The 17984-nt window shown below is 25.1% G+C and overlaps 3 protein-coding genes across 4 annotated transcripts; all 3 read left to right on the top strand.

Annotated features, from left to right (window-relative positions):
• Nucleotides 1-361: 361 nt before the first annotated feature.
• LOC132917339 (uncharacterized) lies at nucleotides 362-1508 on the top strand. The gene is made up of 4 exons (XM_060978043.1): nucleotides 362-520; nucleotides 620-826; nucleotides 995-1273; nucleotides 1338-1508. The coding sequence occupies exons 1-4, from the start codon at nucleotides 461-463 to the stop codon at nucleotides 1392-1394; spliced, it is 603 nt and encodes a 200-aa protein (XP_060834026.1). The 5' UTR covers nucleotides 362-460; the 3' UTR covers nucleotides 1395-1508.
• A 3208-nt stretch (nucleotides 1509-4716) lies between these two features.
• On the top strand, nucleotides 4717-7826 carry LOC132917303 (uncharacterized). Its single transcript, XM_060977987.1, has 4 exons — nucleotides 4717-4877; nucleotides 4981-5157; nucleotides 7151-7432; nucleotides 7535-7826. The coding sequence occupies exons 1-4, from the start codon at nucleotides 4818-4820 to the stop codon at nucleotides 7574-7576; spliced, it is 561 nt and encodes a 186-aa protein (XP_060833970.1). The 5' UTR covers nucleotides 4717-4817; the 3' UTR covers nucleotides 7577-7826.
• A 6686-nt stretch (nucleotides 7827-14512) lies between these two features.
• Nucleotides 14513-17784, top strand: LOC132918607 (serine/threonine-protein phosphatase 4 catalytic subunit). Of its 2 annotated transcripts, XM_060979951.1 has the most exons (7): nucleotides 14513-14832; nucleotides 14920-15146; nucleotides 15509-15661; nucleotides 16814-16987; nucleotides 17049-17175; nucleotides 17243-17432; nucleotides 17507-17784. In XM_060979951.1, exons 2-7 carry the CDS (start codon nucleotides 14985-14987, stop codon nucleotides 17634-17636), a joined length of 936 nt encoding a protein of 311 aa, XP_060835934.1. In that variant the 5' UTR covers nucleotides 14513-14832; nucleotides 14920-14984; the 3' UTR covers nucleotides 17637-17784. The 2 variants fall into 2 exon arrangements, with proteins under 2 accessions (XP_060835934.1, XP_060835933.1); XM_060979950.1 differs by having other exon boundaries at nucleotides 14513-15146.
• Nucleotides 17785-17984: the final 200 nt, after the last annotated feature.

Below are 17984 nucleotides of genomic sequence, written 5' to 3'. Positions count from 1 at the left end.
AACCTTAAATACTTAAGCAAATTAATTTGGTATCTGTTCGAAATATAAATTATTACACTTCATTATATTCTAAAAAATTTTGTCTAATTAAGCATATGAAATTTAAATTACATGTAAATATGTAATATTATGTAATTTAACAATATGCAATTGAAAACTGAAAATTCTTTTTAAATAAATGAAACAATTAAAATTGTAAATAAATTCATATTATGATAACAAAAAAAAAAAATATATTTAAAAACGCTATTACTTTTCGAGGCATTGAATGTTTACTGTTAAAAGAATCACCCAGTATACACTATACCTATATGTAAAGGAGATAAGTAAATAGCTTATCGACTATCGATGTTTTCGGTTCATAGTTTAAGCATAAAAACTGACAAAACATTGTTACCGAGTTTATTACTAGTGTTTAAGAGCCAAGTATCGTTTGCCATTTGAAACGAAATCAATAAAAATGGTGCACATTAAAAATCACGGTTTTAAATTCGTGTTTTTCCTATTTTGCTTGTCGCAGGTATGTTAAAAAGTGTATTAACTATATTATTGTTAAATATAATTGTTTTAATTTAATATTTACATAATATTAACTTATTTATTTTATATATACCTATAGGTGCAAGCAGGCACAAAACTTCTTCCTGAAAAATCAGACAATCCATTTGATGAATTATTCAAAGAGATCTCCAAGTCGGCTTATAAGATCACCGAGAAGATCCGATCTAGATTAAACGAAGCTGATGTCCATGTCGATCAATACATTGATAATTTAAAAGAAAATGTTGAAAACACCAATGTCCATTTTCAAGAAATTCTTCAAAAGGTTAGTTTATATTTTTTATTTATTCGTTTGAAATTAAATTATTTACGAAACATTTAAAAAAACTTTTAAAATGATTGTGATGCGTAAAATTGAAATTAATCTAAGTTCGAATTAGCTTTGGAAAAATATTTAAATTATTGCATATAAATAATTTTTTTTTTATTTTAGGTTGAAGAAAATGTAGAAAAATTCCATAAGCAGATTTGTGATGCCGTTCAGCGTCAAATCGAGCATTTGAGCGAAGAATTAAAAGCAAAGGATCCGGAAATCGGCGAGAAAGTTAAGAAATTAAAAGCAGAATTAGCTGAATTAAAAGAAGACCTTTTAAAATTATACGAAGAAATCAAGAAACCATTTTTGGAACGTTTCCATGAGTTGAAGGATGAAATCAGAACCAAAACCAAACCAATCGTCAAACGTTGGACACCAATTGTCAAAGACATAGAAGTAAGTTTCAATGATTTAATATTAAAAAACAAATAACATTTTTTTTATTATTGTATATTTTTAGGAGATTATTTTGGCTCTGATCCCTGAAAAGAGTAAGAAGGAAATCAAGAAAAACTAATAAATAAGACTTATTAACTTATACACTTCAACATTTTATTCGTTACGCATTTTCTGTCAATAATGTTTTGAAATCTTAAATTGTTGTAAAAAGTAAAACTTGTTATATAAATTATTTTACTTTTACTTATTTTATTTTTTACTATTAAAATATATTATCATTTAGAAAACCTATAAACTACTTTCTTAAGTGCCGATTCAGAGGTTATCATTTATAAAAGGTATAGTAAGATTACGAATCATTCGACTTTTACATCTCATTATGGATCGACTAAAGTCTAAGTATTTTTAAGTAACTACTTATAATTGGCATAATATTCAAATAATATACTAGTTTATCGAGTAAATATATTTGACTAATATGACCACTGTTTGCATATTGAATATATAATAATATAATTAATAAGAATTCGATAAATTTAATAAAGTTATTTGTTACATCCTGATGTAATTATACCTACTTATTATTAATTATATATTTACCTATACTATAACCATATACATTTCTAATCGCGTGAGTTATTGAATAACAAAACGTGAACTTTAGATAATTAAATAAGAAATAAATCATTATGAAAATTAAAAACTTAAACATTATCCGTGATAAATTTAATGACAAATGAAGGTGATGTACAGTCATTGTTTAATTTAATCGACTTATATGTTATACTTTTATAAGCAAACGTTAACGATTTTATATCACAAGAAACAGAAATATCAATGAACGAAATAATAAAACGGGTTTTTATAACAAAGGAAATGTTTGAAAATTTTGAAATGATTTATCGACCTAAAAATTAATTTACACGGTGATTCAAATTATTAATTATTATAAAGATGCTTATAATTTAGAAAAAACACAGAATAATAGAATATTTATAAATATTTTTTAGTGTGGCTGCTTTAATGAAGTGTAGTTTGTGTTCTAACAAACTGTAAAAATGTCATGATTGTTAAATTACCATATTATTTTTAGTATATTATTATACGCCGCTAAATTAAAATTTACAAAAATATTTTAAAATAATATTGATTTCTGTTACTTTTGAAATCAAACAAAAACAATTTTAATCATCGATGTATACCTATTAGTGTCACGAGATATATGAACATTTATTAAAAAAATGTACAACATATTTATTTTAATATTAGCTGTACAAATATTAAGAAGAAAAGACAATTGGTATATTTTTTCGATTTATCATTATAGTATGGTAATAACTAGGAAGTTAAATAAAGTATGAACTATGGAACTGTGTGTTTATGTACATAACTATAATAGAAAAAATTATTGTATCTAATCAGACAATGGCCTTTATATATATGTTAAAATGCTTTTAATGATTAACATTTATAATAATATATTATATACCTAGTGTATTTTAGGTTTCAATCACACATTTTTGTTAAACCACTTAGATATTTTTATCACTATAATTAAATTATATTTAATTGAAAATGTATCTTAGTTCAATCTAAATAAATGAGTAGTGTTTAATTTAAAAATATTATAAAAATAAAATATTTACTAAGACATAATATGTATGTATATTATCAAATCACTATATACCTAACTATCTATAATAAAAAGAAGAAGTTTAAAAAATTTAAAAAATATAAATTATTTATTCACTTTTAATTAATTTCGTCTTTTGTGGTGTCCAATCGATGGACTGGACAATATATATTAATATGGAAGTTGTCTTATAAAATACAGCATACGCTACTACTCTAATATTATTGCCTACTGGTGTTAAGGTATTGAAGTTGACAACCTTAAAGAAATAAAGGTTATTATTTTCCATGGATTTTTATTGAATATTTGATTATATAATTACGAACTCTATTTTTCTTTTTATTCGTTTAGAAAAAGAATATAATCATTTACCTGTTTGTATATGTACAATGAAAAAGCGAGACTAACGTTTATCAGTCTATGGTCTAACAATGTCTAACATATACTACATACAATAATGTCAAAGTTGACGGTCAACATACACAACTGGCTATATACAATATATACATATTATATACAAGTTATTGAGATAATACGTACGATGTATTTACAGATAATCAACTTCGCAAAAATTATAAAATATATATTTATAAAATTTATACTTATCTTTAGGTGGAACTAACCAGCTTTTTAAGCCTATCGAAGTGAATTACCGATCGGTTGGCAACCCTAATTGGTATATAGTATTAATAACTAATTTAATAAATCTTCTTTAAGATTCTAAGTTCTTAGATTAGGTACTTTAATAGTTTAATCACATACCTACGTATTTGAAAAAAGTATAAATTCTAACGACATTTAATATATCATAAAATAAATACCTTACAGTCATTGTAAAATAAAAAAGAAATTAGGGAACTCGCTCTGTATAGAAAATTTTGAGAGTGTCTTTCCAATGTATAGTTATACATATATTTATGTCATTGTATGATGAGTATATTAAATTTAAATTCAATAATAAATCATTGTATACGCTATAAAACTTTCTGAGCGAAGACTATGATAATAATAGCACTCTATTTTTAAGGATATTTTACAATATATTTATTTATTCTTTAGTAATTAGTATTTTAATTAATTGTATGCTAGGTTAAACTAATCTTTGCAAAAATATTAAAAATATAAGGAATGGTTCAAGATTCCATGACTACTTTTTGATTTACAATAAAACGCTTAAAATTGTTTGAGTAAAAATCGTATACTACTACTCGTACGTTTGGAAATCTAATCTTGTCAAAATTGTGTATAGTGTATTTAGTGTATAGTCGTCACCCTTCCCATTCCAACTTAAACATGTTTAATGTTTTAATTCAATAGTGAAATAAACACATACAACAATCGTCGTATTATTGTAAAGAGTAGTATTTGTTTCTATCAAGATTTTAACTAAATATTATTGCATCCGGACATTAACATATAATTATTAATTACATTGCATACAATAGGTAGTTATTAAAATACTAAAAAGAATATTAAGTATAAATATATAAAATGTACAGATAAATAAAATTAATGTATTATACATTATTTTTATCTGATAAAATTGAATGATTAATTTTGATTGTGTTATACTAATAATTTATCAGTACCATACCATAATAATTATTGAAAATAGTTTTTGACACAGGTCAATAGACACTACAGTCCAAATTTCACGGATAACTAATCACTCAAAACATTAAATAATCAAATGTATAAAAAACTAATACGTTAAATTTCCTTTTGTACATAATATGATTATAAGCATAGTTTTATCTTTACGAATAATTTAAATGTATACGCCTAAAGGTCATAAAAGAAGGAGAATTTAGTGAAAATTTGATCAACGATCTGTTCATGTATGACTTTACATTTGCTTCTGAACACTAAGAGATACAAGTTTCTTATTTTGTATTAAAAAATAACACAATGTTGGCAAAAATAATTTTCGTCTGTTTCCTGATGACTGGTGTCATGTCAATTCCTAAGGTAAATATAATGGGAATAATAGTATTATACTTATTATTTTTAATTTATCTTAGTTTAAGTAAAACTTTTTTTTTAATAAATATGTAATATATTGATATTTTAGGATGACCACGATACCGAACTTCTCAACACAATCCTGGGATCTGGAACAAATATGTTAAAAGAATTTTCAAAACTAACCACAGATGACGATAGATTCGCTTTGGACTTGAACGCTTTGTACAAAAAATACGAAATCGCATCAAAGGCTGAACAAGCAAGAAGCTTTTTGCAAACACAGGTAAATTTTTTTTTATAGTTTAGTAAATAAAATGTTTTAAAGAAGTTTATGTATCAAACTTATATAAAGGTACGGACAAATAGACTGGACTAGTACATCCGCATTATGTTTTATATATACACCATATAAAATGTTTTTATATATATTTTATTTAAATAAATAGCTCCTAAATATAATATTGCACATCTGCTTGGTGGATCATTAATCATTATACATTAAGTCATTAAGTGTAAATACTCTCCTATGTGTCGACTGTCGATAGAGAGTATATATACTCTATTATATATATATAATATATATGCATTATAGTTTAATAATCTTTTGTTCGTCGTATTAAAATATTAATATTATTAGTGTTTTATTGTTTAAGTTTAAGCTGTTAAAGTTTTTCCTCTCTGATGATTTCACTAATAATTCTGATATTTTTTCTATTAAATACGTATGTAATAAAAAATAAAATAAATATATTTTCTGTAAAATATACAAAATAAATAGGTTCCTATCCAAAATAATTTTATTTTAGAATAATCTTGACTGTTGTATTTTTTTATGTAAATTTAATAGCATGTATTAGGCTGTTAGTATACGTTTATATATAATGTTTAGTTATTCGATTTAATGTTTCAATGTTTTTTAGTCCATTATATTTTTGACCTTTCAAGGACATAACAGTACGGACTTTTAACTTAATAACTATGTAGACAATTTTATATTTTATGTAAAACCGAGATTAGGCTTAGTACCTAATGTGTATTGAATACTCATGAATTTAAAAAAATGTTCACAGAATATTAAATATTTCTTGAAATACTAAATTATTAAATTACAATATATTTGTTGAAAATTAGAATTATAAATAATATATTAATAATAGTCACCTAAAAACTATAAGTAACACGTAAATATTATAAGGTATTTAAAAATATTTATTAAATACTTTTATTTATTGGTAGGTACATCTAACAACAATAAAAAAAATAATGACTAACAAAATTGTATTTTTCAAGCTATGATTAAAATTTGTGAGTTATTCACTTTTAATTAACTATTCAGTGAAATCATGTAGATTATGAATTTCCTGTCCGTATAAGCTATAGTTATAACTTATTAATTATTGTAAGTCTGTAACTTAATCATTGATGAGGTTAAAATGTATTTCAATTCAGCAGTTCTTATCTAGATTCATTATGTATTGAACTTTGCATATATTATTAAATATTATTAATTATATTCTACGATGTCTGTCCAAATGCAATAAAAAAAAATACTGATAAAAATCAACATTAAATAAAATAAATGATTAATATTTTTTTTAGTTAGGTATTTAAAATAAACCCAAACTTATAATATACACTAGATCTAATATCTAGTAATCTTCTTACTTAGTAGGAATGTATAAAAAAAACAAAATAAATACAATACAAAGTTTTAAAAAATATCACAGTTCGAACTTAGGTAATATAATAAATCGACCTTTTTATATTTGATATTTCCAATTATTATAGATATAGTTTTAATAATTCATCTGCATAAAAAAAAAAAAAAATTTAAAGACAAATTTATAACATAGTTTTTTAATCAACATAAAAATTATAATACCTTTTCGTATTTTGTAAAAATTACAACTATAATCTAATTATTATTGCTACTCGCTTAATTTAGTTTATTTTTAATACAGTTTATACATAAAAGATGTAAGGATGAAAGAATAAACTAAATTATAACTATTTTAAGATGCATTTATATATTTTTTTAGATAAATAATAATGTACATTGTACATATGTAATGTATTCAATATAATCTATATGAATATTGAATATATTATTCAAAATAAGTGAAACACCCTAAATTATTTGTATGTAAGTTATAGAAAAAAACAACTGATATGGTTTATTGAGGTTAAATAATTAATACATAAATAACTAAATATTACATGACTATATGTAATGTTATAAATTTTTATTAATTTTTATTTTTTTTAATACTTTATAGTTTAAAAGAGGAGCTGAACTCACTAATGAATACATAAAGAAGGCCGATATTGAAAGTGAAGATCAGTTAAAGAAAAGTATTGATATAATTAAAAAGGAAGACTCCGTATTAGGAGATAAATTAACTAAATTCTACGAAAAGTCCTGTGACTTGGACAGAGTATCTGAAGATATTATCAAGTACGTATTGGACGCAGATAAAATTAATGGTGCATATGAGAAGGCCAGGACTGCACTTCGTCCACTAGAACACAAATTGGCTGAATCAGTCAAGAAATTCGAGGTAAACTATTTTACTGTTTTTATTGTATTTGTATACTTAAATATTTTAATAAATTTAACTAACTTAACCAATATTTTAATACAATATATAATATAATTTCAGACTATCGTTCTTGAACATCTGCCAAAGAAGGGAAAGAACTAAGAATATTTCAACAAAAACTTCAACTTTCAACAATTAAACAATATAATACCTAGTTAATGTTTTCAATACCGTAGATACTAGGTACTATTACATTTAAGTTTAAAATATTTATGTTAATTATAACACAAAAAACAAAAACAAAAACAATACGTAATATATTACATGTTATATTATAGCATCAAAAGTAATTAATTAAATGTCATATCTTTCTTAACTGATTATCTAATAAAAAAAATAATTCACCTCCAAATTCATAATATCATATTTATTTATTTAGAACATACAATATTTTTATTTATTGATATTTTATTTGTATACAAATGTATTAAAATGTTTTTAAATTATATAAATACTTTAATTGTTTATATAACATAAGGTTGTTGAGACTTATAAGTTATAAATTATAATCAGTGAAAGAAATTACTTCAAAATCATAATTAAACATAATAAGAATAATATGTAAGTACGTAACAAAATAATTATTAATCTGTAGATTATTAGTTATTACAGATTCTGGATAAATTTATAGAATCAAATTTGTGGATACTAACCGTATCCGGGTATTTATTTATTTAGTTAAGTGTTTAGTTTTATTCTTACTTATCTTTAAAACTATAAGATAATTTAGTATACACTAAACACAAACATAGAAACCAGTAGTAATCACAAATCATAATTCTTATAGAGTTCTAGCAATGTAAATTAAAATAGTAATGTGATTATACAGTTAATATTGTAGGAATCTACGAGTATGTAAAGTAACTAAAGGGTGAATACTTATGCATTTACATGAGTATAATATTGTAATAGTTAAAATTATATGCTGACATATACATTTTTTTATAACCTATACGAATAGTAAAAAAGTAAAACTATTATGTTACAGCATATATATATATTCATATTTTGAACAACCTACTTAACTTTAAAAACAGGTACGTCATTTGGGAGGGAGGTTCCGGGTTTATATGTATATAATATATACAATATACATATATATATATATATTTATATTTAACATCATCTTTTGGAACAGCATAAAAATTCAAATTTGAACCTTGAGTACAATTTTTTAGCTAATAGAATAATAATATATAACCGTTACTTTGAATGTGGTGAAAAGTAAAAATTCCCAGTAATCTTAAAAATTAGTTCAAATATTTTGAGTTTATTATTTGAAAAATCACGAAAATTTTAAATTTTAAAATCATTTTTAGGTAACAATTTATAAAATCTTAAATTTTACTAATTTTAGAATCTAAAAGTTTTTTTAAAAAAATAACAATAGATGATGGATAAATACAAATTTTTTATAGACATTTCGATAAAATTGGATATTCATTCATTTATGCAATAATTAGGATATACCTAGGTGTCCTAGGTATTAATAATTTTATCATACTTAATTTTGATAATACACTTGTTTCATTTATCAATATAAAGTGAGTGCAAAAATATAATTTTCTTAACATATATACAAAACTTTATGATACTACAATATCATTTTAAATAATATCTTTCTTACGAATTGTTGAAAATTGACACTAATTATCCTTTAAAGGTGTGAAATTAAAATGACAGAAAAAAAAGAACTAAAGCATCATATTATTTTTTTTTTAATTTTCAATAATTTTATTGTTCTATTTTTGATATTAGTCATAAACCATAATTTTTTGATAGATAAAACCTACATTTTTATATCAATTTTTGTATTCCCTATTTAATTTGTTTTATTGTTAGTGTACGATATTTTAGTAAAAAAAAAAAAATGTAATCGAATTATGAATTAATATTACAAGTTAAGATAAATGAATGGTGGTGTTGTGGAAAACATGCTCCCCGCGGGTCTGCTTGCTTTTAATATATTCAGCCCATCCCCCAGTCAAAAGTTGAAACTGCGCCTACAGATATTTCACTTAAAAAAAATAAATAAAATAATAAACAACATATTATTATTATTGTTATTGATATTATAATTATTATATTATCATATTAATATACATAGAGTCAAATATAAAATTAATATTGAAGATTATTTTAATTTTAGATGTATTATGTAACATTAATTTTTATAATATAAACATTATATTATATTATGCGATCATACCAACTATAAACAATGCATAAAATAATAACTCAAAGTGTCTGACCATGTTATGTATCATTGTGTATTATATTCGGGCTTCGGCCCATGACAGTAGATATAGAATAATATATTATATTTTGTCAAGACTCGATCAACACAACCGGACGATAACGACAGCGCTATCTCCCGTCATTTTTTTACTTTTTAAACTCATCTACGACTGCCGCTTACTTTAGTCACTAGGCCGCACAACAGTAGGCAAATTTTGCTTTCCGGTATGCCGGGTTACGACTTAATCTTTGGTGTTGATTATAATTTATAGCACAGAACGACAGAACATTATAGAATAGCCTAAGTGTTAAAGTGTCTATTATATTCTAAAATCAATGTCTTTGAGTATACTAGATTCTAACCTAGTCAAATCTAACTTAACCTAATCCAACGGTAAATGATTGCTATGTACCACGATTATGTGATCTACTGTCAACATTGTATCCATAGCCATGAAATGTAAAATATACATATGTAATGGAGTCATAGATTGGTTTTTTGATGTTGTGCTATTTTCACCACAGGCGAACCAATCGTCCATCTCGGTCGAATTAGTTTACAAAGTTTGTTCATTTTTTCACGGTCAAAGTTTGATGATACAGCTAATAAGTATTTTATATATACCCAAATTGAAAACAAATTATATTACGTATACAAATAAGTAGCTTAAAATTGGAGTAAATATTTTAAAAATTGCATGTGAATGGAAAATCATAATGTAAGTACCTAATAGTAGAATGTGTCTGTTTCTACGATTAATATTTTTTAAGTTCTGATCATTATAATTGGTACTTTAAGGATATCAATTTTTATAAAATTTAGAACTTCTACTACTACTAATTTTTATACTCGTACGAATTTAACGTAGCTGTACAGAATTTTTTTTTTTTTAATTCCGTAATGAAAAACTTTATAAGAAATCTTGCAATCAATTTTCATGAATATCAGAATATTCTTATATTATTCCTTATTACGGTTTTGAAATTGAACATTTTGTTAATTTTTACCTATAAAATATTGAATATTCTACAAATATTTATATATTTGATGAATTTTGTAAAAATTATAACTTCAAACACTTATAAAAAAAAATAAAAACAATTCATTTCCAGTATTTTTTTAATTACTGTAAGAATACTTAATAAAGAATTAAGGAATCTTATATGTATTATATTTTCAAACTTGTAGTAGAATATGAAAAAAAAATTTAATCAACCTTAATAGAATAAAAAGTTCTTTACTCAGTAGCATGGGTAACAGAGAGACAGCAGAAATCTGAAAATTATAACTTCGCGGTGTTAAAGTTAGTTTACAATAATGCTGTGATTTTAGTTTTAGCGTGTCTGTCATGACCAAATGCATAAGTCATACGATATAAAATATAAATGAAAGTATAACTGTATAAATAAGGTGAAATTATTAATATGTATACGTGATATTGTGCCAATAATTACTGAATATGATTATAGAAAGCAAAATAAGAACAAAGCAAAATAGGAGTTCAATTCAAAATGTCTACAGTTGCACTTTTGTACTTTTTCCGTACCATTTCCAGCATGTGATTTTTTAAATATTTACACTTAAGTCTCTTTAGAAACTTATCATAAGGGCCATAAGGCACTTGATAATAATATTATGTTTTAATTTGTATAGGAATAAATATGGTATTGTTATTTCTAAATAATGATAATAATGATATAATATACTATTTATTTTATATTCGTGATCAAATGCCCTTTTTACTAAACTATAATAACTATTGCAATATTTCTGATAAGTACCTATATATATATATATATATATATAAATGGCTATTTAATATTTATATCATTTTAGTATTTTTTTACAATTAATATTAATATATAAATTGTATTAATTCTATAAAGCCATAAATCTAAATATGTTAAGGGGGAAGTATAACAAATCTAATCTAGCAAAAATCGTAATGATCAAAAGAAAAACTTTTGAAAAAAAAATTGTATTATTTCAACTGTTTGTGTTATAATTAGGAATTATGAATAAGTCTAAACTCTAAACTTTTTGTTTTTTTACGTGGTAACGGAAACCAATTTAAGATAATAACTCAAGACACTAAGACAGCAATGATGAGTTTGTTCAAAATATTGTAAACTAACATGATACCTATTTGCTAATATATATTTACTTATACTTAATGAGTCTATATACTCAAGAAGTTTTCAACAACATTAAGATATCTCTAGACCCTTATATTGTCAATTATATTAGATATATAAGCTGCAATTCTTAAAAAAAAATTATATTGGACACATCAAAATATTCTAAATCTTTTGTATATTTGAGTATTGAGTAATTAAAACTTTACAAGACCAGATGAGTGAACCGAATTCTAGGTTAGATCTTACTAATGACATATAAACGAATAAACCGTAAAACTGTAAATTATAAGACTCATCGTGAATGGATCACCAGCTCCTATAGTCCTATACCAATCACAACCTGTAGACCGATCTCGAAAGATATTCGACTGGATCTCGATATGTGAAATTGACCTACCAAACCGAAACCAATAAACCATGACCATCGCAGTCAATAAGAATTCAAGAACAATATTATAGCGGCTAGAATTATTATATTATTCTGATGTCCAGAGTGGAATATAATATGGTAATCGTGGAACGCCAGCAAAGGAAACGATTCCAGTTTACAGTAGTTGTAAACAATATAAATAAAATTAGGTAATCGAAAAATAGATTAGAAAAATATTATTTAATTAGGTACATATAATATAAACTTATAAACTAATACTCTAAAGTCTAAAAGTGATTTACAAATAATATAAAATACAATTGTCAATTACAACCTAAAACTTTTTAACAAAAAAGTAATCATCATTTTTTACGGAATGACTAGTAAATAAAATTATATTTAAAAGGGCATAATGACTATAATTTTGTTTTCATGGTTGAATATAAAATTAATGTATTTGTAATTTGTAGAACGGAAAAAATCAAATAAATTATTTTGGTAATAATAAAATGTTAATAATAAGGTTTATTATAAAAGAATATCATGTTTAAGCTGTCTATAATGTCTATATGCAATGGCTTAGTTCTTTAGCTAATGTATAAGATGAAGTGCCAATCTTACCTAATTCATTACCATCATACCTATATGGAAAAAACATGTATTTTTTTCGATTTGCGTAACATGAATAGATTGATAAATACTCCGCGTTATCGAGCCGTATTAAACAAATGAACGTACCAAATAAAGTTTTCATACAATCGGTGTCGTTAAATTCACGAATTTATACTTTTTAAGAAACCAAAAATTTGTTACATTGCTTTAAAGCAAATCATCGTAATATGTGCATTAAACGATAAGTCACTATATAGTCATACCAAGGTCCTTAATATAATATTTTATATTTAGCTAGCCGGCTGTTCCCAATAAAATAATTTAAACCATTGGATTTTTACGTTTATAGTAAAAAGGTAATTTGTGAAAAACAACAAGCAAAGTGACAAGTGTATAGTACTATAATGTATATGTTAGCGGTAATGTATGTAATAGGTACGTTATTTTATTAAATAACTAGTTATACTATAAAATTCCTAAATATACTCGTTAATATATAAATTACACTGTTTTACTAGTTAATATATAAAATACCGATTGGGTTTTCGCTAATGTATGAAATTTATATAATTAGGTAGATGACCGGTACTGGAATAGATAACATACAAGATTTGTTACCATTGTCGTTTTATTAATAAAAATAATAACCTAACCTAACGTCCCAGATGTAGATATATTTGTCTTCGAAAGGCATCCGAATCCCAATCACTTGGTAATGGTCGAGGGTTTTTCAAATGCTCATGCCAATAAAAAGCGCACCACAAGACGGTGCATATTATGTTTAAAAAATAATTTACTTTGTAACTCTAAATGCCATCCAAAAAGCTTCTGTACTAATAAATAAATTGTAAATTGTAAAAGTTAATAAATTTAATAATTATAACTATAATAATAGATTTAATATTTTAATTTGTAATTTGTTTAAATTTTAATAATTATTCTAATAAATTGACGTGAAATAAATTAATATTAATATTTTTTTTAATAATAATGTAAGGCGTGTTTGACTTATTACCACGGTATATTATAATATACCGTGCTTAATACTAACATTTGACTTTTTTTGTAATTAGTAATTTGATTAAAATGTTTATTCAATAATAGTTGTAAATACATTAACTAAACCCTTATTGTTAGCAAGGTCGTAACCGGAAATTAATTTCGGGGGGGGGGGGGGGGGGGGTTGACCCCCCCCCCACCAGGTACGGCCATCATTACAATTGTTAGTTTATAAAATATCTAGTTAGTATGTAGAATAACTAGTTGAAGTATGTATTTATGAACTCATTCAATACATTTACATTAACTTAAAATACCCGTAATTTTATAGAATAACTAGTTATTTTATAGAATTACGGAATTTCATACATTAACGCTAACATATATACTAATTAGAATATTAGATTATACTTAAACATTTATACAAGACTGTCTTTTTTTATATATAAATTATTTATTTAATTTTTATTTACATTTTCTCCACACAAGTACACTAAACGTTTGTTGGGAAGATGAGGGGAAGCTGTGGCGAAATAAATCAAGCTAGACAAAACCGGTTTTTTTTTATTTCATTGGTACGTTTAATTCGGCGGGAACGGTTGTTGTGAAATGGGATATTTCGCGGCAACCGTTGCGGTCATCCTGGTTTGCGCATGCGCACATCCCGTCGCGGTTAGTCTGGCTCTCTGCAATCGGCGTGTAAACACAAAACACCCGATAATTTCACATAGTTTTTTTTCGCACTTACTCGACTGGTATCCGTTTTTGGTCTCAGCCGCTGTTATTTGTAAGTCGTTTTCGTTACAGTTCCGTCCGCGTTCAATTGTCACAATTCTTCGTTTATCCGAAAGGCCATTTGTTGTACTACTCTTAAATTCAATTGTAGTAACGATGGTGTGCAACATCACTGTCAACTGAGCCGTTCGACCGCGTCAGTCGGCCCCAACAGCGGACAGGAATCGCGTCCCGCAGGAGCCGTTGGGTTTGGTACCTAATGCGGGTGAGTAGGTATTCGTGGATTAGGATCTTAACAGCGATCCGTGTCCGACTGGGCTCCGACTGAGTGCGCTCATAATTACGGTCTCAGCTGCAGGTGTGTATTAAGCAAGTCTGAACTACTGACAGCAATCATACCCCGCGGTTTTATCCCAAATGTCCAAGATGTATGATTCCAACAGCGACTTAGATCGACAGATAGAACAACTCAAACGATGTGAAATCATCCAGGAGCATGAAGTGAAAACATTATGCGCTAAAGCACGTGAAATACTTATCGAAGAGAGTAATGTACAGCGTGTCGACTCTCCCGTCACTGTAAGTATAGTGTTACAGTATATTACTTGGATAAATAATTGTACACATTTATTCATTCATTGCTTGATTACATAATTATTCTATCCAAACTTCACAGCAAAGGATCTTAGAATATACATGTCATCTCAACATTGATAGGAACTGCTATTTGTCTACCTTATTGTGGATGGCAGCACCTTTCAATCTTTATGAACCTTAGAATTTGTAATAAATTATTTGTCATTATTTAATTTTATTCTATTTGTACAACACTGCTTTTTTGTGTATTCTAAGATCAATGGTTAAACTTAATAATAGTAGATCTTAACATAATTCATATTTGCAATTTCATTATTGATTAAAAAAAAAAAAAAATGTTGCAGGTATGTGGTGATATTCATGGACAATTCTATGACTTAAAAGAATTGTTCAAAGTCGGCGGCGATGTTCCTGAAAGAAATTATTTATTTATGGGTGATTTTGTCGACCGAGGATTCTTTAGTGTTGAGACATTTTTACTTCTACTTGCTTTAAAAGTATACATAAAATATATTAACATGTATTTATTAATAATTTTTAAAGATATATATTATTATTTATGTTATGATAGAACATTCAGTTGGCATTATATTATATTTAAGATTTTCTAAATTATATGAAAATAAATATTGGAAGAAAAATTTATTTTTAATACACTTATTAATACTAAACAATTTATACATATAAATTTAATTTAATTTATATTTTTCGAGATATAAGTTATTTACAACTTCGTTTTAATGTCTTGTTAGTAATTTATTATAATAATAGAAAAATAGGAGATAAATAATTAGGTACAGGTATGAAATTGATTTTTTTGAAAGGTAGTGATTCCAAACCGTATGAAACTTTAATTTGTGTGTTATTATTTGTGTTTTTTAAATAGATTTATTGTATGGTTTATTTTATTATAGATATCTATACTTGAGTGATTTACTAGTTCATAATACTTTTTTGATAAAATTAAGATTTCAGCATAAAATATTTTAATTTTACAAGTCAATTTATAACTTAATTGCTAAAAGTAATTTGTTAAATGTTAAAGAGAACACAATATTCCCACAAATTGTTTTAGACTTATGAATGTTCATTTTTGCTTAGAGAAATCCTTTTAGTGTTAGCTTTAATATTATATAACACCTATTAGATGCCATAGAACAGTAGTTCAATCAGATGTGGTCCCAAATTAGGTTGTATGAACTTCAAATCAGAAGTCTTGATTTATATATTTTTTAATATGGCTCAAAAATAAATCACAAATTAAATAAGTTTGATGATCCCTATCCTAAATTTTATTCATACATAATGAAACATCATTTAGCCTTAAATTAAAATTAACAACACAAAATCAATTTTTCTGAACAACCTATAATGCTTTGTATGTTTATAAGACTAAGATATCCACTATGTAACATAATTTTAAAAAATTATGATCTCTACAATTTTGTATGTTAATTTTATTAACACCTACTATAACATATTTATTGGGCGTAAAAATATATCTAAGTCAACTAAGAATATAACATTTAAATGATATCTAAGGTATCAATGTTTATCAATTCACAAAAATTAAATTCTCTCATATAACTATTGATTCCATTAAGCATATTTAAGTTTAACATATTTTTGATATTTGAATTTTCTTGCAGGTTAGATATCCTGATCGAATAACCTTAATACGTGGTAACCATGAATCCCGACAAATTACTCAAGTTTATGGTTTTTATGATGAATGTCTACGAAAATACAATAGTGTTGCTGTATGGCGTTATTGTACAGAAATTTTTGATTACCTGAGCTTATCTGCTATTATTGACGGAAAAGTATGTTAATTTATTTATTTATTGAAATAAACTTAATAGTAATTTTTTTTATAATACTTAGATATTCTGTGTGCACGGTGGATTATCGCCTTCAATTCAAACATTGGATCAAATTAGAACTATTGATAGAAAACAAGAAGTTCCTCATGATGGACCTATGTGTGATTTATTATGGTCCGATCCTGAAAGTAAGTTTTTTTAATAACCATAACTCACTAGTAAAAATTGGTTTTTAAACATTCTAAATTATTTTAGATACTCAGGGATGGGGTGTTAGTCCTCGAGGTGCTGGATACCTTTTTGGTTCTGATGTTGTCTCCCAGTTTAATACTACAAATGATATAGATATTATTTGTCGAGCTCATCAGCTAGTCATGGAAGGATATAAATGGCATTTTGATGAAACTGTGCTTACTGTTTGGTCAGCACCCAATTATTGTTATCGGTAAATACTACTCTAAAAATACATGTTATACTATTTATCTATCAATGTTGTTACTTAATTATTAATGTTATTAGATGTGGTAATGTTGCGGCAATATTGGAACTTAGTGAAACACTCCAAAGAGATTTTACAATATTTGAGGCAGCTCCACAAGAAAATCGAGGAATGCCAACAAAAAAACACGCAGCCGACTATTTCCTTTAAATGTATTCTGGTTCTTAATGTATTTAATTTTAGTTCACAAAGCATAAAGGAGGAATGGACAATTTCACAAATTTGAATTAATTGTATTTGAAAGAATACTGACAATATAATAATGTAATTTTTTTAAAGTAAAAATACTTGTTCATAATATTATTGTTTTAATTAAGTTACCTTAACATTTTCTATTTATAAATTATCTTCCATGGAAGTAAATAGATTCGTACACTATTATAATAAACAATAATTTTTATAGTTTCTTAAATAAATAGTTATAACAACTTATAACATATAACTGAATGTTTTTGACTAAAATTTATACATGAAGTAAAATTAATGATATAATATGTT

This window comes from Rhopalosiphum padi, chromosome 1 (genome assembly GCF_020882245.1).
Source record: "Rhopalosiphum padi isolate XX-2018 chromosome 1, ASM2088224v1, whole genome shotgun sequence".
NCBI classification, from domain to species: Eukaryota; Metazoa; Arthropoda; class Insecta; order Hemiptera; family Aphididae; genus Rhopalosiphum; species Rhopalosiphum padi.
Note: the sequence above shows the minus strand (reverse complement) of the source record. Positions and strands in the feature narration are given on the sequence as shown.

What these genes read in the sequence shown, in the direction of transcription:
- LOC132917339 (XM_060978043.1), top strand. Translation starts at nt 461, where the DNA reads ATGGTGCACATTAAAAATCACGGTTTTAAATTCGTGTTTTTCCTATTT. An exon ending in TTCAAGAAATTCTTCAAAAG is followed by an intron (nt 827 to 994) that starts GTTAGTTTATAT and finishes TTTTTATTTTAG; the next exon opens with GTTGAAGAAAATGTAGAAAA. An exon ending in CAATTGTCAAAGACATAGAA is followed by an intron (nt 1,274 to 1,337) that starts GTAAGTTTCAAT and finishes GTATATTTTTAG; the next exon opens with GAGATTATTTTGGCTCTGAT.
- LOC132917303 (XM_060977987.1), top strand. Translation starts at nt 4,818, where the DNA reads ATGTTGGCAAAAATAATTTTCGTCTGTTTCCTGATGACTGGTGTCATG. An exon ending in GTGTCATGTCAATTCCTAAG is followed by an intron (nt 4,878 to 4,980) that starts GTAAATATAATG and finishes TTGATATTTTAG; the next exon opens with GATGACCACGATACCGAACT. An exon ending in AATCAGTCAAGAAATTCGAG is followed by an intron (nt 7,433 to 7,534) that starts GTAAACTATTTT and finishes ATATAATTTCAG; the next exon opens with ACTATCGTTCTTGAACATCT.
- LOC132918607 (XM_060979951.1), top strand. Translation starts at nt 14,985, where the DNA reads ATGTCCAAGATGTATGATTCCAACAGCGACTTAGATCGACAGATAGAA. An exon ending in GTGTCGACTCTCCCGTCACT is followed by an intron (nt 15,147 to 15,508) that starts GTAAGTATAGTG and finishes AAAATGTTGCAG; the next exon opens with GTATGTGGTGATATTCATGG. An exon ending in TACTTCTACTTGCTTTAAAA is followed by an intron (nt 15,662 to 16,813) that starts GTATACATAAAA and finishes ATTTTCTTGCAG; the next exon opens with GTTAGATATCCTGATCGAAT.